This window comes from Drosophila suzukii, chromosome 2R (assembly GCF_043229965.1).
Source record: "Drosophila suzukii chromosome 2R, CBGP_Dsuzu_IsoJpt1.0, whole genome shotgun sequence".
Classification (NCBI taxonomy): domain Eukaryota; kingdom Metazoa; phylum Arthropoda; class Insecta; order Diptera; family Drosophilidae; genus Drosophila; species Drosophila suzukii.
The window spans coordinates 5,457,084-5,483,765 of record NC_092081.1 but is presented as its reverse complement, the minus strand read 5'-3'; the positions used below and the strand labels follow the sequence as shown (position 1 = coordinate 5,483,765).

Genomic DNA, 26,682 nt, shown 5'->3' with positions numbered 1-26,682 from the left:
TGGGGACTGACCTAGAGTCCGTCAACAACTTGAGCTGCCTTGGCGAATGTGTTGACATCTTTGTTTTGGCCCGCTCATAAATCGCAATTTTTTGGATTTGTTGTTGTTTTGACTATGACTGCGGCTGTGGCTTTGTTCCATCTGACTCTTTTAGCGGAAAATGTCTTAGCGCAAACTCGATTCATCAGTCTATTGACAAGAAACTGTCATGGGAGACATGCGAATGACCAGACAAAAGACCAAATGTCTGGCGAGAAAGGCATAATGCAGACCAATTATACCGAAAGTGATGACAGAGAGCAATGGTTCTATTCATAGAATATTAAACAAGTACTACATTAACACGCCGAAAATAATAACAAATTGAATATAAGGGTTGTCATAGTCTACTAAAAATAACCATTCCTAATTAATTATTATTTAATGGTTTATTTAAGCTTTTAACATAACTTGCTTATATTATCAGATCACAAAGTATTTGTTACATAATCATAAATGATTAAAGTGAAACATCTTACAAGAGTGTAAAAATATATACCCATTTCTAAAAAGGAATATACAAGACATTAGGGTAGTGATCTACCTATCTTATCAGATCATAAATTATTAGTTACATAATCTTTAATCATTAAAGTGAAAAAATCCATATACAAGACATAAAGGTAGTCAGCTACCTACTATCATAAAGATTTTTATATCCGTACAGCAACTTAATAAATTTTCTTTTGTATAATTGCCTTTTAGCACTTCCAATTTGCCTTGATTCCATAACCGCATATTTGTTAAGACATCAATTTCCTTTTCCTATATAAGTATCAATAAACGCCTTTAATTTCTATAAATATTTAAGAGAATTCTGAGATGAATCATTCCGGCTGAAAGATGCGTGGGCAAAGATCTTTTTCCTTAGCTTTTCCCTCTGGACTAAGGAAAAGTGAAAATCTTTATGTTGAAACTGCGGAATAAGCCAGAACAATAACAGGTAATGGTACGTATTTACCAATATATATTCGCTCTTGGACTTTCTGCGCGACATTGTAAAAAGCAAAATGAATTCTTACAGACAAGTATGGTATATATATTATATATAATTCATGCACAGGTTCGTTGGGGTCGGGTGAAGCTGGGAGACAACAAAAGTGCTACGTGAAAGTGGGAAGAAGACACAGAAATATTTGTGGCACTTTTGTTGTTGCCTCAGGTTATATTTATAAGATTTCACCTCAAGAACGGCTGATCATCAGCGGTTCGAGAGTCGGGCAGAGAAAAACATTCATTTTCATTTCTGGCACGCTCGCGAGTGGACGTGCGGACCGATACGCCGATAATAGCTATAGCCCAGTTCGATTCCCATCCACCTATATATACACATATAGATAGTGTGCTTAGTGGGGTGCAAAGATCTCTCCATAGATCTTTCACCTGTCGCGCAGTGCGTGAGGGTGCGAAATACAAGCCGAAGGCACCAGTAATCGCGTCGCGAGTGTTGGTTTAATCCAGGGAAAATACCTATCGAACCCCAGATTGAAAGTGAAGTCAGTGAAAGTCCTTTTGCCGCCAAGGCATGCGAATAAATTTGCAAAAGTTACGCGAACCATCAGCAAATAGGAGAGACCAACACAAGTGAGTCGTTCGGGGGATTCGTCCTCGTTTTAAACCCGTTTTGGAAGCGCATTCAAATGGAGATGAGCTCGACGCATTCAATGGCTGCTGATTATGTAAAAAACGAGAGGAAAGGCGTGAAAATCCGGCGAGAGAAGGAACTCGTGAAAATTTCACCTGGCCCACAATTCCGTTTTCCCAACAGCTCACTTTGCGCACTCCCACAGTTCCCAAAATTCGTGAAAAGCTGTCAAAATTATTTTCATCTTCTTCGGCTTCGCGCTCGAAATTTATTAACACATTTTGACATAATCATGTATACAAATGTATGTAGATGAGGATCTGTTATATCTGCAGAAACGTGTGTGTGTGTGTGTGCCTAGCTCATCAAAAAGCATGGCAATAATTTGCCCACACACAGATACACGCACACAGAGACGCACATTGCTCATACGCCGCGTTGCCTTATTTTTAGTTCGATTCAATCAGCGACATTTTCCGAGATTTTCTATTTCCATTTCTGCTATTTGTGTTTGTCTTTTGCCCGCTGCTCGCTTATCATTGATTGCTTTGTTTGCTTTTGTTTCGGTTTCGGTTTTGCTTGTTCCCTTTCCTCTTTCTTCGCTTTCTTTTGGAATGTTTGCGGTGCCTTCGCTGTGTATTTATTTTCATTTTCACACCTCTCACAAGAAACATTTAATTTCTCGTTTCGAAACATATAAAAATAAAATAGTGCCGAAGATTAAGTGAGAGAGGCGTGTGGACTTGAATTTATGGCCCGCCCGAAAGTAGGCAACAGTTTTTTCCAGTTTCCTTTTAGCCATATTGCGAGCACTCGGCCTTTCATCTCTTTCTTTCATCCCACCACCCACCACCCATCCTTCGCTTTTCTCGAGAGTGCTTCAGCCTGGCGGAAGTTCAAGGTCACTGGCTGCATTAAAGAAGTGCCATTGCATTTCCCGGCCATAGATACCCACTTAAACTACTTTTGATTAAGGTGCTCGAATTCACAGACCAACTTTCACAACTTAAATTAAGAACAGCTTGAAAAGTGGGGATCTGGCTGCATTAATGGGAAAATAATATTTACGTTTGTTTCGTTATAAAGCTAAAACAGTTTCAATTTTTTTTTTTTGATAAACAAACTTTTGGATTTTTATTTACAGTGCGCAAAGCATTTTGTGATATAAATATAGCCATGGTTTTTTATAAATAACCGAAAATCTAACAGTGTATGCTACAAGAAATAGGGGTAATTCTTATACAAAACAATTTATTTCCTATACAATCACCTGTTGAGCTTAAATTAGGGGTAACTTAGTTATGTATTACGCGTATATATACCAAATAATAGAAAAACGAAACAAAATATTTGTCAAATAATACAAAATAAAGAAAAAATTAGATTTAAAAGAACTGATACTGATACTTAATATTTAATAAAGTTGCAGTTGTACAATATTCAATTAAATATTACATTAACATTAATTAAACGTGTGAGCAAATTTAAGGAAGTGTATTTATCTCAAATGAAAACCTGTTACAAAAGTGTATTTATTAGTCGAGTGTATAATAACTTTACGTCACAACATTTTATTTGATAATTTTGGCTCATTTTCTATTACGTTTAAATATGCGCAATGTGCAATTTTTTAGTTTTGTAAGCCGCAAACTAATATAATCATTTCATGCTAATGTCATTAGCCCATTTCTCTTAAATTGGATTTCCGCGTTACCTGCAGGGAAGTCCGAATGTAATCGCGTCATTATAGTTTCGGAAATTGGTTTTCCATTGTTTTATTGTTTTCATTAATTGGAAGCAACTTCGCCGGCGCCGAGCCGAGTTAATTAAAATGATCAACTTGCTGGGCCATGTGTGCGACCCCACCTGCCCACTCGTTGACCCGGTCAAGTGTGTGCAGCCAAGGAGCTTATCTGTCGCAATGCACAGTCGCGGCCTTAAGCGCATTCCGACTTCATTATCTCCGACTGCCAGCCACCCGGCCATCACCCCCACCTCATTATTGATTTGCCTACCGCAGCCTTTGAGGCCGTATAATTGAGTTGGCAGCGTGCGGTTTGTGCGCAGCGTGTGAATGGCCAGGTAAATGGCTCGGTGTCCCTTTCTCCGCTTTTAGCGAAATCGATCTGACCATTAAATAGCGGCCGAACCAATTGATGTCGCCGGGATGTCTCTCTCGTTTCAGTGCAGGAAACACACTCTGTGGCCAAAATCGCCAGCGATTAATCATCAAATTTGGCACTGACAATAGTTTTACCCTCTAAATAAAATACATCTTTTATTTTCAGGCAGCAGAGTTAACAGCCAAGGGAACAGGCCCCGTTCAAGGGTGCCTCGGATACCACAGTCGAAAAAAGAAATCAAAAAACAAACAGCACCACTAAACGTAAGTAATATCTGCTGAAATTGGAACGTCACAATACTTACTTTGTTGTTTAAAGTTTTCCCTTGGGAGTGCAGCTAAAATTTCAAAAAGTTTCGATTGCATCTGCTCCTCTGTCTGCTCCGTTTATTTATAGCCCCGAAATACTGTGCAGTTCTTTTTCTGGCCGCGGAGTGCAGACTGCAGTCTGTGAATTCCGGGCTAGTGAGTTTCTATTTTCGGTACATTCTCATCGGGGAGATGGAGCGATATATACAGAGCCAGAGAAACGGAGTTCTGACCTTGAGAAGCGCGCACAGAAGAAATAGCTCCGAAATTGGATAGTTTTGGGAAAAAGAATGGTTGAGAAAGGCAAAAGTTAAATCTTGTTGAGATGCTTTGTGTATATAAACATTGAAATGGACGTTTTGTTCTTGTCAAAGATGTTTATTTCTCTGACATATTTAAGAATTAGAATTTATTGCTGTCAATCTTTAGTTAGAACACATCAAGGATTAGTTAAATTCTAAAGAATGTAATGATAATCGATTGTAATTCTACTTGTATCTTAAATTATGTTCTTAACCCTTTTGTAAAATGGTTTACAACAGTATACCTAGAACTACTATTTTCTAACTACCCGCGTTGCATATGACTTCAAGAACGAAGTGAAAACTTTTCAATTAGCACGGCGTAATGTTGGCTAGTTTTCCGGGGAAAGCGGTGATGGGCGGCGAATTCTCGCGATGCTCGCTCCAATTTTCAATGAAATTTATTTTTAGGGCCCGTTACAGCGAGATACACAAAGCACACAAATAGCCCAGCAATGGGATATAGATGGAAAACGCCGGCGTGCGTCCGAATGAGAAAACCAGCTCAGTTGATGACGTCAAGGGTATTTATTCTAAAGTACAAAAATATTTTGGGATAATCCCAGAAGTAGCCTATGTCCAGGTCCAGAAGTGGGAACTCCATTTTGGATTCGCATGCACTGCGAATTACTCAGTACTCAGTACTCGTTTGTATCTTTGTATCTCATTAATGGGCTGCAGCTATAGGTACAGATACTTTTACACACGCACGAAACCAAGAATATATTTTTGCGTTTGTCTTGCGATCGCGCACTTTGTTTTCTTTCGCTCTCTTCTCTTCAGGCGATATATACAAATATATACACATAAAGTATCCGCAGATACACAGCGAAATCGGGAGAGATTGCCGCGGATTGTATATATTTAAAATATTGTAGACTGCTCATGTGCTTGGCAATTTTCACTTGCCTTCAGTCGCTTTTTACATTTCCAATCGAATTCTACAAGGCGCGTTTGCTCAGCGAAAATTAAAAAAATATATACATACGATATAAAAATCAAACGAAATCGCACCGATTCAGATTTATAGAAAGTAAAGCGAGGCGAACGGAAATCGATTGTACACATTTAATGAAAGTGCCCGAAACGAGTTGGTAACGACTGAGTTTTAAGGATTCTCGCATTGCCAAAACCAATTGCATTTTATGATTGCCTTCGAGTGCCGCTTTGACAGCAACAGCAAGGATTGCCAAATAGTTTCCTATTTCAATTGGTGAGTTGGGTTTCTATGTATTTCCCTTTTTTCTCTTTTTTTTATTTTTTGGATTTCTGTTCAGTTGCGGCTGACCCAAATTTCACCGAATTCATTTCAATTTATTTGTGTTGATTTCAATTTTCAGTGCTTTGCGTTGATGATTTTCTGTCACCAACTGTCAGCAGCGCGAAAAGTTTGACCCATTTAAGTTTTTACTCTTGGCAGAAAACTTGCCGAGGGTCAAGTGAGTGTGTGTGTGTGCCTGTTTCCGTTTCCTGTTGGCCATTTACCGCTTCCTGCCGCATAACTCAACTTAATTTTAACCCCCCCAAGGTTAATGATTTTCTCGTCTTTTCTTTCTGTAAACAAAACATTGAACAACTGTCGCCGTCAATTTGGCTTTCGAATGAAAACAAAGAGCAGCGCAGAAATTCAGGGAAACAGAAAGCACAAATTTTTCAAGAACATTTAACATTTTCACGGATAATTGGTTCGGGTGGGTATATTTCCGAAAATTACTCACACTGCCTGCGAATGCATTCGGGGATATATGCGAGTATTTCAGGGATTTCTTTCAGCAGCCCTTTGCCAAATGACCTCCCAGCGCTTACCCATTTAAACTAAATGCAAAAGGGGGTAGGGTTTTTGTATGGTTATGCCGGCTTCTGGTGGCTTTCATTATGCTGGCGAGCAGCTTTCGCCATTCATTTTAATCCTTTCAGCAGCGATTCACAAATGCAATGGCTAAATTAGATTCGCAGCACACACTGCACTCCGCCCGAAACCAAAAAACGGACCTCCACTTTCTAAAGAGGGGGGTGGTCTTTCCGCCTTTATCCACCACGCACAATTTGAGCGAGCGACACAATTTCTATTCAATTTGATTTTAAGCGCATTTTCCAGTTAATTGCACTTCGTTCGCATATGTCGGTTAGCCCGCACATACATCCACTTTTTGCGATAGCATCATTGTGAACTTTTGGCCGCATTAAATTGATGCTTTAAATATCCGATACCAAACCGAGCCAAACACGACAATAATGGCAAACAGGCGCACGACAATTAGCGGTGGCCATCATGGACATGGAGCACCGGTTCCATGGCTACATCCTCCCACGTTCCGTGTTTATTTACGAGCAGGAAGTGCGCATTGGTGCGGGTTCTTGTGCGCGACACACGCGGCGTATACGCGATGCATATTGCCAGCAACTGCGAAATCGTATTTATATTTATACTTCTATACGCGGCTGCCTGATTTTCCTTCCTCTTAATACGAAATGTGTGTCATTTTTATTATTAAAATCTCAACTGCGGCCAGCAATGTTCCCTTTTCCACAAGGAAGGCGAATGCGCGAAAGATATTGCAGAGTGTTCAAAAATGTTGCAAGTAGCTTATGAAATTGTGCAATGGAAACGGATTTATAATTCTGAAATGTTGCTTCAGTTTCATTTACTCAAAGAATTTGCTTTATATTTGCTGTGCTTAATATAAAACCATTAGGATTCATTTATTCAAGTGCGATATAACGTTGCCCATTAAGGCCATTTTAAATAGTTCAGTTTTTAAAGGCTTAATCGTGTATCTAAATCTGATCAATATTCCAATAAAATTATTTTGTTTACACATCTCGAATATTAAATGTTTAGTCTAAATAAATAAATAAGTCCAGCTTTATCCTAAACCAACTTAAATATGGGTTTTCCTATCTGAAAGCCTATTTGTGTTATTTTCCTACACATTTATTCAATTAGGTGATAATAAAAATAATTTCTTATTTTTCCGCCGAATTTAATAGAATGGATTTATATTTCCACGTCATGAATATAGTAAACATCATAAAAGTGAAACGTTTAATGCAAATATGTCAGATTTGGCAAATTCGTCAGCTAGATGAAATGCAGCACACCCGTATAAATGAATAATGCTTCTAGTTTCTCATTGTGAGTCAGAAACGTCAGAAGCCTTTTAGAATTTAATGTCCTGATGTATACCCCATTCTCACAATTCCTCAATCATTTGAAGCTGCTATTATGAAGACGTATTTCTCATTATTTAGTGAGAATGTTGACTGACATTTAAATAATACTCGAAGTCTAGTGCAGCGAAATCGGAGACACACATAGCATCCAGAATTCTCATATCAAAGCGTCGCTTTCCTCGGTTTTCATTTGCTGATGAGGCAAAAAGAGGGAAGGCAAACATCTGATACTGTTGAGTATCTCGGGTTCGTCTAAATAAACTTGTCAGAGCCGCTTTTAATGAAGCAGCCATAAGCAGATTTGTGGCTTAGTGTATTTACCCGGGCCAAATGAAGTCGGCTCGCGACTTACGACAACGAAATGGTCAATTTATTGTATGACTTTTGGGGCCTGGCTGAGTCCCGTGCTGTTGTGTATTCATTCAAATGCAAGAATTTCGTGGGAATCGGATTTCTCCTGGCTTTTTCTTTTTTGCGGGGGAGCTTACCGCCTGACAGAGGGTCTGTCGACTTATGATGAGCTTAGGCAGGGCGGGGCAGGGAGTCCTGAATTTATAATGATATGAATATCAAATTGACGGCGCTTTCTGCGGTCTAATCGAATCAGGTCTAATGACTGTTTTGCATTTGTTCTCCCTCTTTTCATGTCAGTGAGCCATGGAGCAGTTCGAGCAGCTGCTGACGTGCTGCGTCTGCCTGGACAGATACCGCATCCCTAAGCTGCTGCCATGCCAGCACTCCTTCTGCATGGAGCCCTGCATGGAGGGCCTGGTGGACTATGTGCGACGGCAGGTAAGGCTATCATCATTAATCATCCCACTGTGCGAGTGCATGGAGCCCCTAGTCCCTGGCCCCTGGCCCGTTGTGTGCGTGTGGTAATTTGGATAATGCCGCCGACGTCATACATCGCTGGTGCACACTGAGAAAAACATAGCTTAAAATTTAAAATTTTAAATTTAATAGAATCTGCCAACCAATCACACTTATTGTATCATAATATTTTCTATTGGGTTACTCACAAAAAGTATACTTGAATTGAATATGTTCCAACCGATGTGGAGTGACATTGATAAGCGTGATTTTATTTAACTTATACTTTCTTTAATTCCATAAGATTTATTTGAATTCACTTAACACTATTTTATACACTTTGATTTCTGTTTTATTTGTTATATATTTACTTTTCTGGTATTTCTTATAATTTATTTGTGAGTATCACAGGATTTATGTAGTTCTTGCTTTATTTCAACGTGTTTTTTTAAGTTAGATTTTGTTTAGTGTCTATTTTTGATTTTGTTGAAGTGATTTAATGCTTTACTTAAATTATGACTTCTTCCTAGACTTTCCCTCAGTGTAACTGCTTAACTAAAAATCTCGCAAGGGAAATGAAACAAAATAAAATGGGTGGAAAAACAAAAAGGCGCCCAACAAGACGCCCCCGAAAATGTTGTATTTATCTTGTTGCTTGCGGCGCATTTGCGTAGATATCTTGTTGAAAAATTATATAGAAAGGCGTTTATATATGTAGGCTCGAATGAACCCACAAGTATACGAAAGTGTGTATCTGTGTGCTGCGCTACTTATAGAGCGCCTCAGTCTGCATGTATTTATAAATTTTGTTTTGGCTTTCAGCCAGCGCCACGCAAATAATTGGTAAGCATTTTCATTGTGTTGGCCAAACTCAAGAAAAAGATACCAAAAAAGAAGAATTATGTGGGGAGAGAAGCCGCGAGTTGCAATACCTGTCATGCGAAAAGAAAAGCCACAAGTTGAAATTGATCTTTATGGCAAAAAGATGATGACAGGAGATGAAAAAGCGCACTCAAGATGCCTTCACATGCAACTAAAGAAATGTGAAAGGTTTTTAAAGTTGCGTACAGCTCTTAGAATGTTAGGGACCAACTGATATAAATCTTGGTTTATTTCAGAAATAAATAGTTGAATAAGAGAACTTTTATACACTGTTTAAATTACTCAGAAAAATGTAGGTACGAACTAATGAAAATAATTTTGCAAATCATTCAGGTAAAATGCCCGGAATGTCGTGCCGAACACCGGATACCCTACAATGGCGTGCAGGCCTTTCCCACGAATGTCACCCTACAACGGTTCCTGGAGCTGCACATCGAAATCACCGGAGAACTGCCCGATCCCACTTCAGGTAGGAGTATTTGCCTTTTTATTGTTTATTTGTTGCGTTTTCGATGCATTTATCCTTTGGCAATAAATATAAAATATTAGCCTGTAAATTCCAACTGACAAAGAGCTTAGCTCGCATTTATTAAAACTGAATGCACAAAGAGAAAAGGCCAACAACGAGGATATTAATAAAAAGTATTGCCATGTAATCATTGACGTAACTTTAATTAAATTCCACTAAAAACGGCAAGCGGAAAATGTTAGGAATGCTGCCGGAAAACAAAGGGCGAAAAACTAGCATTCGCCATTATGTTTGGCTTTCCAATTAAAAAGTCAGACACTTTCGCCATCTGATAGCAATTAAAACTAAGCAAAGCCAAATTGATTTCGTTTGAGCAATTTGCATTTGGGCCAACCAAATTGTGGATCAACCGCCTCTTAAGCATGACTACGCAATTCTATCTGACAGAACTTGATGGTAGTGGGTAAATATGCAAATGGCTTGCAACTTTCGAGCTGCAATCAGGATCAAGTGTGAGCTAATAAGGCAGACAAAGTTCTTGGCTTAAACCATCGCACCGACAGAAAATGCGGTGTAATGAGGTACATATACTTAGGAAAAGCATAAGACGTTGAATGTTTTTTACACGGAAACTTGAGATTATCTAGGAAAGATTCAAGGAACAGACTTTACTTCTGTGATAAAATAGGAAAAAGTACTTTGATAAAGATATTATAGCCCTTAAAGATACTTAAAGTGGAACATTTTAAGAGTCATAGTATTATTTACTGTGTATCCGAAATGGTGATTTTTTGTCTGCATCACGAATTTCCTGGGCTATGCAAATGTGTGAAACAAAGGAATCCTTTTCGTGTTATGGATATAGCAGGGACAACGAGCACTCGTACAACTTTCATGTGGAATTTGCAAATTCACTTTTCCATATGATTAAACGAGAAAATACAGAAGCCAACTATTGGCATAAAGTACTGCCAGTGCCTCCAACCCCCGCTGGTTTATTGTCAAGCTGGAAAAGCTGGGAAAGCTACTGGGGACTGTTCATCAGGCATTGCCAATGCCAGCAATTGATGCAGAAAAGTTTACTTTTTCAAGCTGGGACTGTGCAGCAGGAAAGACATCTTCCTCGCCATGTTTGCATTGCAGCCCCATTGCTGAGGCTCGTTATTTGCATTGCCCCAGCGAAGGCATCCTATCGCCAACGAGCCGAAGGATCCTTTGCCAAGGGATGTGGCACACAAGGCGAAGGGCACAAGGAAAAATCTTCCTGAAATCATGGCTTTCTTCAAGAAATAGATATCCGGTTTCCCAATGATTCGATATCGGGCTGTTACTAACATATCATGATGTTTGTTAACTTTTTGTGATTCTTGGGCTTCTGCAACTGTTCAATATTCTAAAAACCATTTTATTACTTTTATTACTTTTTCAAAGTGTTGTTACAAAGCTTTTGTCTGTGAAAAAAGTGATAAAAATAAACTTAGTAAAATCGCTTTAACTAAAGAAGCATAGATCGTAAAGTATCCTTCAAGCTATATTTTGGTTCTGGGCAACATATGGGTTAGTTGTTATAGGGCCGAACCAAGTGCCTTAAAATCGAAAACTTGGTACTTTGACCACAATTTTTTTAAATCTGTGACATGATTGAAAGTTATTAGCTTTAGGATAGTAATCTATAGATAAAATCCCTACAGATTTTGTAGCGTTTAGTCTTGGGCTAAGAAAATGTACGTATTTTGCCGACCTGTATAATTAAATGTATTGTTTCCTACTACAAGTTACTGAAAGGAAGCCTATGTTTTTTAATCTATTGGCTTTAAGAAGCATCATTACCCCCAAAGTCTTTTTTATTTTCTCCTAAATCAATTTTCTTGACTTACATTTGCGACAAAGTTATTCCTCTCGGTGCAGAGATATGCACACGAGTATAGCTGCATAACTGGCGCTTAGGTGCAGTTGATTTCGTGCTCTTGAAATCGCATTAGTGAATGCAACAGACATCCGCCCCGACATCCCCACACCTCCAAACTCCCCCACTTGGTATCCCAGGCATGTGGCAAGACATTGTTGCCTAGAGTGCAAATTGATGAGCTGCTGCTGTCGGCATACTTGGCATTTTATTGTCCAACTCAAGCAGGCAGGAAGTCGATTCAGATGCCCTTTTGGAAGATGTGTTTTTTGGCTGCCAGTAGTGATTACTAATTGTTTCCCCTCTGCCCCTTCCAGGTCAAATTATGGAGCGCTGTGGCGTCTGCTCGGAAAAGGCTTACCTGTCCCACTGTGCGCACTGCGAGAAAAAGATCTGCGAGGACTGCAAAAGCGCCCACATGGACATTCTGCGGCGAGAGATCACCCGATTCAACTCACAGGTGAGGAGTAATGGCAAGGACTTACTTGTTGTAGTGTTATATAAATAATTTGATGATGAGCCCAATTCTCTAAAGGAAGAAAGGTTATAAATACCGATAAATTTGGAAAATCTTCATCAAAATAATTCTTTAAAATCATTTCATGGAATTCAAAACACCATATATGGACCAAAAAAAGATTTTAACAGTTTTATGTATTCATAGTTTTTAATCCGATTGTAATTTATATTCTAAACATTTTAGTCGTAATTCATGCCAGTATCCCTTACTGATCCAAAAACCTCTTCCCATCGCAGATCCGTCGCAGTTTGCACCGACTGCAGGACTCGCTGGCGATTATCGAGAAGAACACCATGAGCCTGCAGACCAACGCCATCAGCGTGACGGAGGAGATCGATGAGATCTACCAGCGGATCACGAAGGCCATCAAGGACCGCTCCGATCAGCTGAAGGGCGAGATCGATCGCTACTTGGCCGTGGAGCTGCGCAACCTGACCACCCTGAAGGAGAACCTCGACCTGGAGATCACGAACATCAGCAGTAACTGCGATACAGTGGACAAGTACATGAACGAGACCGTGGAGTGGGATGACTGCGAGCTTATGGACACCAAGGAGATCTTCCTGAAGACGGTGGAGTTCCTGCGTCACTTTGAGTACGAGAACAACGACTACAGTAGGCGCGTGCGGTTCCTGGTCTCCATAGATCCCAATCAGCTGGTGATGAACCTGGCCACATTCGGGGACCTGAACATAGCGCCTCATTCGACGCCAAGTGGCGGTTCGGTCAGCAGTTCCCACCTGGCGCCTCCGAGCGCACTGCAACCGGGACTGATGCGGTCGAAGAGCGACCACCGCCTGGCCACCCAGTTCCGGCAGCAGGAGGAGCGCAGCGGCTACAACGACGAGCCCGTGCTGGGCGGTCGCAAGTTCGGCGAACGCCCGCAGCGCAGCGCCACCCAGGCGAACAACGATCGCTACGGGCGTGGCGGGGACTACGACTACGAGAACGACTACGACAACGATGGCTCTTCAGGCAGGGCGGGCAAGTCCTCCCGCTTCCGCTCGCGATTCGTGCGGTCCCACCAGAACGACGACTCCGACAGCGAGCAGCAGCAGCAGCAGCGGCAGCAGGAGCTCAAGGAGCGCAAGGATCGCGTCCTGGACAGCGAGGATGTGTCGCGCGGCCAGCTGAGCGGCATCATCCGGTTGAGCGACTGCTCCCGGGTTGTCCAGCGATTGGCCGATATCGGCAAGGAGAAGAAGGAGAAGAAGTCGGATGCCGCGGTGGCAGCCCAGGCGGCCGTTCAAGCCGCCATCCAGGCCCAGAAGGCGGCAATGCAGCGCCAGCAGCAGAAGAACCAGCAGACTGCCGCCGACGAGGAGGCTAACCAGAAGCGCAAGAACGCCGCCCCATCTTCGGCGGCTGGAGCGGCCACGTCCGCCACGTCGAGTGGCGGCGATACCGCCGGCGATCAGCGGGTGACGGCTCTGAAGAACCGAGGCGGCGAGGAGAGCGACGGCAGCTCCAACCAGGCGGCGTCTCCAGTGCGTAATAGTGCGGCACCTGCGACGCGAGCCGAGGTAAGTGTGAATGAGGCAAATACAGAAGAAGAAGGCGTGGCCAGTGAAAGCAGTGACAGTGAAGAAGAGGAGGGGGAGGAGGAGGAAGAGGAGGAGGGGGAAGAACAAGCTGAAGAAGTTGTAGAATCGCTTAATGTACGGGAAGAATCTGTACAAGGGGCTCACTCAGAACTGCTCAATATACAAGAACCTCAGCAGCCCACGTCTTCCGAAGAAACGGAGGAGGAAGAATCCTCTTCCGAGTACGAGGTAACAGACACCGAGAGTGAAGAAGAACAGGAGGAAGACGAAGAAAGAGTGGCTGAAACAGGGACTCAGAACTTACCGGTGATCAATGTACTACCACCCGAAAATGATTTGACACAAAAAGTCGAAGAAAGCCAAGTAGTTCACATAAGCAGTCAGCAGCCCCAGGAGGAAACAGATAAGTCTACCGAAGAAAGCCCAGAAGAAGAGGACGAAGAAGAGTACACAGAAGAAGAGATTGAGGTCACGGAAGAAGAAGAAGATGAAGAGGAGGATTGAGATCATTTAGAGATATAAGGTCCGGGGATTAAAAGATATATCATAGAAGAACAACGAAAGAGTTGGTCAAAGTGAGAATGAAATCGAGTTATAATTAGACAAGAAGATTCTTTACGTAGAAATACAATGTTACTCAAAGTAGACATTTTAAGATTGAATATATTTTCGCATAGATAGCTATTACTGTGTAGAATATGTAGATGAGATCGCTGTCACTGTAGCCTGGCTCAGTATTTCACCCTTGTGTTTTGCAAAATCCCGCCGAAACAACTTAAAACGATAATTGCGTATACGCCATGTGTGCTTCGTTCTTTATTTGTGCTCCATCGTTCACACTTCCCCTCCGCTCCGTAAGTGTTCTCATTTTCTTTGTCGATCCAGTCGAGAGAGCCACTTAACTTAACTGTTTATCGTTACTTTTACTGTTAATCTTACCTAACCAAAACATTACCCCCGAACTTGTCCCATTTTGTTTGGTTTTTATTTATTTTGATTTACCACCTGGTTTTCTGTTCTTGTTATTTTATGTGTACCTTAAGTCTGTCATGTCTTCATTTATTTATTCTGATTGTTTTTTATTATTTCCATTTGGTTTACTTACGTTTATTGTCTTGTGAGCGCCTTTCACCTAATGCTGTTTTGGGTCAGAACCTTTTGCCCTGACTAAATAATCTGAATGCAATGCAAGGCAAAGTTTCGGCCCAAAGCTCGGACATCAGAATTGTACAATATATTTATATATATATATTTTTGTTTATGTAGTTTAACATCTTTTACCTTATCGTTAGTTAGAGACTGCACAAAGTTAAAGCCAATAAAGCAACCAGAAATTACAAAATTCCTTTGATGTAACAAGTATTTTCTTTCAAATCTTTCTGTTTCTCCCTTTCTCTCTCTCTATCTCTATCTCTCTATATCTGTATCTATCTCTATGTTTGTATCTACATATCTCTGCGATTCTCTCTTGCAAGCGGACAAACGATGTGGTAGTGATGTTAATTTGCTTAAATGTTACTAAATTTCTTTGGCAAATGCTGTCGAGCTGAATAAACCGCAGACCCTGATCAACAAAGCGACATTCCCCTTGGTTTCCCCATATATTTGCGCTCTTTCTCATCATTTCAAATACTTTTTATACCATTCTTTATTTTTTCGTTGCCGTATTGTTGGTTTACAATTTCTGATGTCCGCTGTAAATATTTCTGTTGTGTATGTATTTCTCCGCCCCAAACCAGATCCCTCCCTTCCGTATCCTTTTTTTCGCCTGTCATGCATTCACACATTGTTGCCACGCCCCCTCCCCCGCCAGACCCCCGAAAATGGCAGACAGAGCCGGGTTCAATGGCGAATATTTCGCCATCATGCGAATGTCAGCGATGCGGCTGCTTCCGTCAGTTTAACAATGTTTCCAGCTGCCTCTGTGTGCGTGCGTATCTGTGTGAATGAGTATACCACACGCTAAACAAATATATATATGCCACAGTGACATATGCACAGTTGCTGCATATTTGTCTTGCTGCTGGCATCTGCCGAATGGGAATAGGAAAAGGTTGTCTGATCAATTAGGGCCACATCAAAGGGAGTGGATGAAATATCATATGTAATGAAAAGGGTCGGTTGCCGGGCTAGCTAGTAATTTCTACGAATTTTGCGATAGCCCTTGGTTGCAAGCGAAAGCTATTGAAAATTGTATTTCATAAAGTACTTTCAACAAATATAGTTCGCTTTCGTGGAATCATTTCACCACCATTAGTTCACTTTCATCAGGGTAAGCTATGAACATTTCCTAGTTTTATTTTATTTATTACTGTTTTAATAAATGCTGTAGTGAAGCAAAAAAGTCTTTAAAGAACCAAAATTATTTTTTGACAATTCGTAGAATTTGCTTTGTTTTTTCATTAATACTTACCTACTTTAACCTACTTCAATGACGGTCAGAATCAGTTTGAGATTCTACAAATAGATCTTTTAGGGAACAGAAAAATCTAAGCTTTATTAGAACCAAGTCACTCCGCAACTTTTGACTGTAAATTGAGCTTAATGAATTTCTTAAGGCAATGACGGCATACAGAATCTCTCAAGGCTCTCAAAGAACTCCCTACTTAACCAGACACTCAGCCATCAGTAACCTACATCTCAGCATCGCCATTTCTATTTCTCTATCTCTAAACCTCTATATTTTGCATCTGCATCGCATTCGTTACTCGTTCCGTCGCTTGCCAACACCGAAAATGAACTAACTCAGACCGCCAGCGCCACAGACTCTGATGCAACTCCCACTCCTACAATCCAACAGTCGAAGCCGCCCGTTTCCGCCCAAGTGGCAGCGGTGAAGAAGACCCAGCGATCCGGCAGCAGTGACAGTAGTGCCTCCACCGAGAGCTCCGCCAGTTCGGCGGCAGCGGCGGCTGTGGCAGCCACATCCGCCTCCGCAGCCGCGGCGGCACCTGCAACATCCGGTGGCAGCAGCAACTCCACGAGCCAAAGTGCCAAGGCGCCCAGCTCATCCAGGTACTCCACTGCCAGGGACACCACGGCGGTTCCGGAAAAGAAGCCCTTCGTGAGCCGCTTCCTGCCGCAACATAGTACCGCCAATGCCTCCAACGGCTCGGCGGACAAGAAGAAGGCGGAGTCCAGTTCCAGCAGCGAGGAAGAGACCAGCTCGGAGTCCGAGTCGGAATCTGAGCCGGAGACCAAGGCGAAGACCAGTGCCACCAGCAGCAGCACCAACACCAAGTCCACGCCCAGCAGCGCCGCCAGTTCGACGACGGCAGCGAGCAGTTCCACCAGCGGCGGATCCTACAGGGACCGCCTGGAGGCCCGGCGGGCTTCCCGGGACGACAGCTCCTCGACGGCGGCGGGCCGCAGCAGCTATGCCACGCCCTCGAGCAGCGGCTATGGGAGTGGCAGCGGCGCCGGCAGCGGACGCACGCGGGCGGTACCCGCTCCGCACCATGCGAGCGAGAGCGAAGATCGCTATGGAAGCGGCACCGGGAGCAGGTATTTCCACCCAACCCCAACCCAACCTGAGATACGGTCTAGCGTTTTTTCGTGATTTTGTAGTTTCTATAACCGAACTAATTTGCATGGCTAATGAGGCGAGCAGATAATGTGAAAAAACACACACATATGGTTAATCTGCACAGGGGATTAAAATACACCATTTAAAATGGAATAGTAGGTCTTAATCACAGTTGCAGAAACTTTCTAGAATTATTAATGAAATAGTTTGTCCGTACTTTGGACACCAATTACTTTTTTTTTATTAATCAGCCATATGGGTATTAAATACTTTATAGAAACAATAAGTGGTTATTGAAACTTATAATAGGCAAAAAAACCAACCTATGGTTAATCTGCACAGGGGAATAAGTTTTAATTTAATGAAATAGTTGGCATTTGTGAAACTATGCCTATTTTAAAATTATTTATAGTTTCAACAACTTTTTTGACTTATTAGTAAAATAGTTTGTGTGTAACACCGATTACTTTTTTTTATTAATCAGCTACATGGGTATTAAATACTTTAAAGGAACAATAAGTGGTTATTAAATCGTATAATATGCAAAATCTACACAGAGGAATAAATTTAAATTAAATAAAAAAGTTGGCTTTTCTGAAAGTATGTTAATTTTAAAATTCACTATAGTTTCAACAACTTTTTAATAACAATTTTTAGACTTATCAGTGAAATAGTTTGTCTGTAAGTTGAACAACGATTATTTTTTTTTATTAATCAGCCTCAGGGGTTTTTAAATCTTTAAGGGATAAACAAATTGTTTTTAAAGCCTATAACAGGACAGCTTTATAAACTTGACTTATTTTTGAATCAACAAACCTATTTCTCGTTTTTTAATTACATATCAAATGAATGACATATAACTTAAATTAAATGCAATCAAATCAATGAATGTTTGTGCAATTCAAATATTTGCACCATACGTTTAGACAACAGACAGCATTGTTTATAATCTCGTGGGAATTTTGTTGTTTTTCTCCGTGTGACAGCTTTTTAGCTACTGCTGTTTAATGCATATCTGATGGGCATGGCCAATAAATTGTGTGTGTCAAACATTGCAGTTCGGTAATTTGTTTTCCTCGTTTTGCGCCACACTAATTGAATTACCTGTAAAAAGAAGGCCTGCTATTAATTAAAAATTCTAATTAGGTACACATATGCACACACGACTGCAGAGTGGCTTTAACCGATATGCCTGATGGATAATTGTTTTTGGTTTGCCTTGGTTTGGATTGGTTTCACAGCGAGTTCGATGCGTTTAATGTGTGCTTTCTAAGACTCTCTTTTGTATCCCATTGTATCTCACCGCTGCAGCTTTGTACAAGTGCTCCGCGCTGGCATTAACCTGGCCCTGGCCACTTTGTTGCTCATACGCCTCGTGTGGCGTCTAATTGTCAAGTTCATAACCTTCACATAGTACACAACACACACAATTCCCGGATAGGTAAACCCACACAGTACACACCGTTCTATCACTCTCTTTCTCTTGTGTTCTCTATAAAACGATCTTTGCAGTGCACTGCCCTTTAGCATACCGTACATAAGCAGACCCAGCCGGGCTCGTTACCGAAAGCGACTCACCGATGTCTAGCCCCACACACCATATATATACTATATATGCGAAACTCAGGCCAAAACGACTCCAATTCGATGCAATTCATAGTTCAATTGTTTGTTAACCCGTAACGATGAATGCGTTCTGAAAACCCCCGCCTAACCCACTAAGCCAACTCATGTTAAACGAGTGCTTAACCCTATTGATTAAATATTTGAATGTTCGCTGGAAATAAAAAGGAACAAGTTCGCCAAGTCACTCGGAGTACTCGGAGTCACCTTCAATGGGCAAATAGAGTCGTGATGATGGGGCCTTTCAAAGAGCCACTCAAAGGGCTGGAAATTAACTTTACTCCTCGCTTTTTGTCCGCCCGCCCTTCTGTTTTTCCGCCTTTATGTCCCTCTGTCAATACCCTTTTCAAAGGGATCAATGCCGCCCATTTCAGGCCCGACGCGAGTCCTTTGTGCCGGGGCGACAAAAACTTCTTTAATTTTACTTTTGCACGACAACAAGCACCGAACCCTTTTTGCCCTGCAACAAATCTAGCGTAATGTAATTACAACAGTCCCTCCGCCAATTTCGCACTCCGCACTCCGCCCCACCCCCCACTTAATCATCCCCACTCTCTCTCTTACTTTCTCCTACTTTCCCGGAACAATGCGATAAATTGGCATTTGCTATCAGTCCAAGTGCCAGCATATATTTTCCAGGAGTCCATCAGTCAGTCTGTTTATCACTGCCGTGTTTATTCCTGGTGTTTGTTTAGCGCACAGAAGCTGGATTTATGCTTTACACGAGAAAGCCAGATTCCAGCTGCATATACTTTAAGTTTTATTGGGGCCACTTAGAGCCGAGTAGGTTTGTTTCCTACCAGTGATTTCTACAGAGAGTTCCCAAGGTAGTTATAAATTGGAAATACTTAAAAAATATGTATTACATGTGAAAATATGAGCGATACGGTTGTTAATCAGTTTCCAAAAGGTTTAATGTTGCTTACAACCATTTTAATAATATGATAACTCTATATACTTATATCTTTACCCAAACTAAGCCCCAATTTGTTGGCTAATCGTTTTCCCTTAAAGCAGGCTCCCTTAAAAAGAAAGCGATTTAGCCGAATCCAAATTAACATGATAAAATCATCCGGAAAAGTACATTAATTTGGGCTTAATTTAATACCCAGCATGTGTTCACAGTTTTTACGATAGGAATTCTATGAAAAATAAACTAACTAAAAAAATAAGAGCAGGTATCAGATGGTCGACGCATTTGACTATATAGCTTCCACTCGTTTAAACTGCTTTTTATCGCTGGCAATTAAGCCGTGTAAACAGATATGCAGTGGCAATTTTTTTGGAAAATCGAGCAGCGGCAAAAAGTGTTGCCTGCTTTTGTGGGCCGCTGATGATGCTGCCTGTTGCTTTGGCTTATTTGGCCCATTTGCGTTGCGTTTGCTGCACCCGTACTCACCTAGATTTAAGCATTTAATTTATGTGTTTTTTTGTGCCCCGTACTCGTTGATCTTTTGTAGTAGTTGTTGCTTTACGTGTTCCTTAACCCGCCCAACCACCCACCGACACAACATGCACCCAGACACACAGACACGGAAACCTATTGGCGCCATAATTTTACGTACTTAACCGAACTTTCCCCAACTACTTTGCTTAACTTTCGATAATGCGAAATGTGAATTTAATTAAAAACTTTCTGCTCGGGTTTGCTACACTCTAATAGAATTTAATGGGTAATAAATGCGGCCTGCATCCACCTAAGCCAGTTAAAAGTTAGTTAATTAAGCGGTGGTTGTCCCAGGGATAAGTCTAAAACTAATCACGAGAAACGAGACACACAGCAACAGCTACGTCAAAAGTACACAATTAGAGTAATGTGTTTAAAGAGACACACTCAACACCCAAGGGCGTAGATCAATCCAAACCAAACCAAACCAAAAACCGAACCGAATCAACATTTTTGCAGCTACACAAGCCGCTTTCTAAACAAGAGCAAGAGCAGCGCCATTGTAACGCAACCCTCGCTATCCACGCCCACCGCCTCCTTCGATGAGGATGCCACCGGAACCGGCGACGACTCGGACAGTCGCTACGGAACGGGCCGCTCCCGGTACCTGGCCATGAAGGAGCGCCGCACCCGGCTGGCGCGCAGCCGCTCGTCCCACCAGTTCGGCAACGACGACGAGGATCTGGATGAGCCGGTGTCCCCCACCACGGTCTCGCCGTCCGCTTACCTGGCCTCAAGGTGCGCGTGAGACAGCAGCTATATAGCGACCCCAGTCTGACCCCTGCCCTCTGCCCCCTAAATTGTACATAGGTTATTTATCGGCTGTACATATAGTATACATTTACATTTATTTCTCCCGCCGATGGTATTTTGTCGTGCGCTGGGGGCTTTCATTGTGCGTGTGTGCTGTCCCCCGGTTTATATCTTTTTTTCTACATTTAAATTTACTTTACATTTGTTTTTATGGTTTTTTTAATTTTTGAGTTGAGTTTCTGTGCGTGCCACGTCCGAAGTTCGCCACGTTTCGTTCTCGTTTATGTTGCACCATACACTAATTCAACTTTTGGATTTATTTTTTGTTCTTCTTATTTTCTGTACTTTTTGGTTTATTAGTCATTTACTTGTGGTTAAGGAAGAAACAAAATTCTGCGCGTTCTTAAATTAACCGAAATTAACCGGAAATCAACCAAGAAGTTTGCCCCTTCTCTAAATCGTTCTGTACATACGCAGCACTAGTTTCATGCACCAGTCCCATTTAGATCAGAAAACTGAGAGGGGTGTTATTTAAGATCAGGAATATAAAAATAAATATTTTGGAAAGGTTGTGTCTCAGAACTATAGTTATGTTTATGGAAATTTCAGTAATTTTATTGATTATCATCATCATAAAATTGTTAAGCATAAAAAAGCTTTATGAATTGATTTATTTTATAAACTTAATTTTTAACCCAATTACATTACGAGGAATAAGTTCGAAGACTATAACATTCCAAAGTTATATTGCTTAAAGAGTTAATAAAATTACCTGTATCATTCTAAAAGTTCAGCAATGAAACCCATTAAAGTGGAAAGAAAATCATATATGAGATGAACCAAACATATTCCTTTGCTTATTATTTAACATAATGTGACCCATTGATAGATTCTGTAAGCTATAACATTAGAACTGGGATGCTAATTTCAAATATATCTATGGTATCAATTTTAAAATATTGATAAGTATGCATATTCCTGATGTTATTTCAAACCCCCTTGCTCAGTTGAAAGCGCCTCATATATTCGAAATCAGCCAGAGCACTCGACTCCATTCCATCTCACCCCATCCCTGAGGGCCTGTGCCCGGTGCCATTTGCTAATCGAGATGCCTTTGCAGGTACAGCGGCTATGGAAGCAGTGACCTGGCCCGCAGCCGCTCCTCCCACGCCCTCAAGTCGCGGGACAACTCCCCGATCACCGATCGCGGGGCGGGATCGTCGCGGTCCAGCGGCCTGGGCGGCAGCTCGGCGACGGACAGCAAGGACGGCGAGGCCTTGAGCTCCTGGGCACGGTACTTGAAGAACAAGTACGGTAACAAGGGCAGCAAGGACTCGGCCGGCAGTAGCGGCAGCGCACGCGACACGCACGGGGGCACCTCGTCCTCCTCTGCGGCGGGGGCGTCCTCGGCGTCGTCGCATGCGCACGGCTACGGGAGCGGTACGAGCGGCATGAGCGGCTCCAGCGGACGGAGCACCGCCAGCGACGTTTCGCGACGGCTGAGCCTGGGACTGCCCCTGCGGCAGGCCAACGAGCTGGCCTCCTCCGACGACGACGGGTCAAAAAACGGGCTAGGCTCCCCTACGTCCCCTACGGTAGCAGCAGCAGTGGCAGCAGCCGGTATAACCGGAGCGGCAGGTACTATCCCTAAACAGGTGTACCTGCGCAAGCGCCAGCAGCTGTTCCAGCTGGGGGGCCGGGGGAGCGAGCCCGGATCCTTCACGTGGCCGCGCGGCCTGGCCGTCGGCCCCGACAACAGCATCGTGGTCGCCGACTCCAGCAACCACCGCGTCCAGGTCTTCGACTCCAACGGCATCTTCGTCAAGGAGTTCGGCGAGTACGGCAGCGGCGAGGGCGAGTTCGACTGCCTTGCCGGCGTCGCCGTGAACCGCATCGGCCAGTACATTATAGCCGACAGGTGAGTCAAACTGTATATTTACATTCTAATCAGCGCACTCTCTATAAAAAAATATAATATTTTTATGCATTTTCGTAATCTTTTCAAAAGCTTTTAACATTAACTAATTTGGATAAGAAAAAGATTTATGACATATACACCAGGACCGTAACGATTATCAGATTATGAACACGACTCACAAATAGTCGTTCATTTTTTAATTATTATGGAAAATAAAAGTCTTAATTGTGATAATCATCAAAATACAGTATTCTCAAATAATTTGAGTCATATTACCCTTTTTGTTTTTACTTATAAAAAAATAAAAAAATAAAAATCTTATGTTTCGATAATTTCAGATTCATTTAAATCAAAATCTCAAATAACGATTATTTTCTACTTTTTTCATAAAAGTCTGGTTTAAAAAAAAAGATACCCAGATAAGTTTTAAAACATAGAGAAAGACTAAGTTTATACCTCTCGGTTATAACGATTGGTTGCTTGCTTATATAGTTTAAGGGGCTTATTGGCTTAATTTTGAAGGTTAAAGCTAAACCAAATTATAAAGTTACTTAATAATATTGACAATTTGGTAATCCTTTAATAGCATTAGGCTAAAAAAATCTATTTTTGCACTCTACAACTCTTGCTTAAAATAAAAAAAATGTGTTTATTTTTTGTTAATAAAAGGTTAATCAAAATATTTACTTTATGTAATAGAATCCAAAATTGTCCGTACCTTTTTGTAACATGAGTTGAATATTTTCTTTTGAGTGGAGGGCCCTTCGTTTAAGCTTTCAGTGAGCCTATCCAAAAGCAGGGTAAAGAAAATAAAAAATTGATATGGGCTTGACTACTTTTGACGGTGATACTTTATCTACGACCGGGTGAGCATCTGCTGGTGGTCATTCTCCGTTTTAATTAAGTCGAAACAAAGGCGCATGATTAATTCCCAGCTCCTAGCTCCGCCTCTAATTGGCAGGGCTAAGCGCATAATAGCCGCGTTAATGAGAAACATGTGCCGGGTCAGCCGGGCGGAGTGCGAGATTTCGGCGCTCCTGCACATGTTATCTGCAACCTTTTACGAGTGTTTCCCGAGATCCTAACCCCCAGCCTCCGGCTGCGCTGTCATTGTTTGACGCAAAATCTCGTTAAGCACCCAGAGCCGGGGGCATCCTCATTGTGCGAGTCAACTTTGATTTTGCACGTTAAGCGGCTTATCCCTAAGCCCAGCACCCATCAGCCCACCCTGAACAAATTCCCCACCCGAAGACCCACCGCCTGGAACCCACGACTGAAAACCTGAAAACCAAAAAAGCGAATAAGACCCCTGCCCTGCGCCTTGGAATGCCAAGGCGTCGCACTTTGGCTGGCGACCCGCGAATCTTCTTTCCGGGACCTGTAATGAGATCTCTCTTGGCCCGGTTCACAATTAACGGGGGAATTCGCCGATTTGATGGCCCCATAAATTGGCCCCTCCACTGAGCCAAATGTGAGATCAATGTGATGAATCCCTTGAAAACCTCATGGGAATTCAAATTACCAATCTGTACTTTTAAAATAATTTCTGTTTTTTTAACCATTTATATCTAAAAGTTTAGAAACGTTACACATTAAGGAGCCTTTTTTTAATTTATGGTTGCAGATGTATACATATATATATTATGCTTTAAATATAATATATGACCATCCAAGTAGTTTAAAGTAGGGTAAAGTATCTGCAACATAAAACATATTCATTTTAGGGCTAACTATTATATTTCGTACAATTAATTCTGCATAGAAGGCTAGTTTTAATGAAAACCTTGTGTGTTTAGCTTTAATGAGATAATAATGAACCTTTCTCCGCTGTGCACCTCCTTTCTCTCGATTGCAGATACAATCATCGCATACAAGTGCTCGATCCGCAAGGACGATTCCTGCGCGCCTTCGGATCGCAGGGCACCGCAGATGGCAAATTCAATTATCCTTGGGGCGTAACAACCGATGCACTCGGCTTCATTTACGTGTGCGATAAGGAGAACCACAGAGTGCAGGTGAGGCGAGGGACACGCCCATTTGGGCCCCATCCCGTCCGCAGTCTTTTTCAGCTGGCCTCCATCTTCAATCTCGATTTGCATGCAAATATTTATATATTCAGTGGGCCAGGTGGGACAGCTGGGCAGGTGTGCAGCTGGGCAGCTGGGCAGGTGGGGAGTTGGCTCGAGCCGTGCCCAATTTGTCACACTCGAGCTGCACCACCCACCTCCTGCCAGGGCAGCAATTTTCATGGGCTTAACTGGAGTATATATATACATGCGAGTTTTTGTGTAGCCGCCCGGCATGGTCCATCCTTTGGAGTGCTCCTGCCCATTTCAATTTGCAAACTTATATCGAATATTCGCATTCGTCAGGTTTTCCAATCCGATGGTTCCTTCGTTGGCAAATTCGGTTCCTGCGGCCGTGGCGAGGGACAACTTGAGCATCCGCATTATATAGCCGTATCGAATACGAATCGTGTGATTGTTTCCGATTCGAATAACCACAGGATTCAGGTGAGCCAACACCCCCGCTTCCCTTCCCTTCCCTTCCATGCCTGTCTGGCCATGTGAACAATTTTAATTAAAATATGCTCGCCATCGAGATTCATTCGAAATTTATTTGACCTTCCGCTGTCACCTCTTCCGCATCCGCAGATTTTCGACGTGAACGGCAAGGTCCTGTCCACGGTGGGCGGCGAGGGTTCCGACGACGGCCAGTTCAAGTTTCCACGGTGAGCAAATCGAATTGCCGGCTTTAATTGACAAAGTGTTAACTCGGGGGATATCCTTCTTTGCAGCGGTGTGGCCGTGGACGATCAGGGCTACATATTCGTGGCCGATTCGGGCAACAACCGCATTCAGATCTTCAATCCGGACGGCAGCTTCCTGAAGACCTTCGGTTCCTGGGGCTCCGGCGACTCGGAGTTCAAAGGACTCGAGGGCGTGGCCATCATGTCGAACGGCAACATCTTGGTCTGCGATCGCGAGAACCACCGCGTCCAAGTCTTCTGATCAGAAACCACGATACCCAAGGAGAACCCATTGCATTATCTCATCTTGATTTTTTATGTTCTCTTTAATTATTATTAGTTACGACGTGCCAAAGCAATTATTGCCTCTATTTCTATGCCTAGAAATTGTGTCAATTAGCAATGAGGAAAAGCGGAAAAAAAATCGAAAAACTTTTTGTTAAACTAGAGGAAAAAAAGGAAACCTTTGAATAAAAAAAAGCGAAAACTCGTCAGAGTTTGAGTGAACGAAATTTTCTTTTCCTTTCGGTATATACGTACATTTTGAATGGGGGCCCAACTGTTTATTGCTGCATTCAAGTATTCCCTAATTGAGATTTATCTGCGTGCAGCCCAACAATTTCCAAATCCGCCGCCCACTCCAGCATCATCCCCCCCACCCCCAGTTTCCCTGCCCCGGGGCACTTTATTAAATTAAGATGTTCTGTGCCAGCAAATTGGAAACTTTTTTGGGAGCTCTTCGCATAAACTATTTGCCTCCAACTGCCAGCTGCGTATGGCGTGTGTAACAACAGCAACAACCACCGAGTTGGTGGCAACAACTGTGGCAGCTACAGTTACAGGATTTATATGTTGCCGCATAAATTTGTTTGCTGGCAAATGTTGCGCATACGCCGTGTGTGTAGTACAAATACTCCAACGAAAATGTGCTGGCGCTAAAAAAAAGGAAACTCATCTAAAATCAAGTCGGGCAGTCTAAATACTCTTTATGTTTCAGAAAAATT

General features: G+C 42.3%; 1 protein-coding gene across 13 annotated transcripts; it reads left to right on the top strand.

Annotated features, from left to right (window-relative positions):
• The first annotated feature begins 1,271 nt into the window (after positions 1 to 1,271).
• Positions 1,272 to 26,190, top strand: tn (tripartite motif containing protein thin). Of its 13 annotated transcripts, none has more exons than XM_065863938.2 (14): positions 1,274 to 1,623; positions 3,913 to 4,010; positions 8,183 to 8,323; positions 9,557 to 9,692; positions 11,916 to 12,058; positions 12,355 to 13,605; positions 15,138 to 15,152; positions 16,463 to 17,166; positions 20,718 to 20,996; positions 22,132 to 22,929; positions 24,785 to 24,944; positions 25,302 to 25,442; positions 25,584 to 25,660; positions 25,727 to 26,190. In XM_065863938.2, exons 3-14 carry the CDS (start codon positions 8,189 to 8,191, stop codon positions 25,938 to 25,940), a joined length of 4,053 nt encoding a protein of 1,350 aa, XP_065720010.2. In that variant the 5' UTR covers positions 1,274 to 1,623; positions 3,913 to 4,010; positions 8,183 to 8,188; the 3' UTR covers positions 25,941 to 26,190. The 13 variants fall into 13 exon arrangements, with proteins under 13 accessions (XP_036669746.3, XP_036669744.1, XP_065720011.2 ...); XM_036813844.3 differs by having other exon boundaries at positions 12,355 to 13,641; XM_036813851.3 differs by lacking the exon at positions 15,138 to 15,152 and having other exon boundaries at positions 1,272 to 1,623; positions 12,355 to 14,130.
• The last annotated feature ends 492 nt before the right edge of the window (positions 26,191 to 26,682 follow it).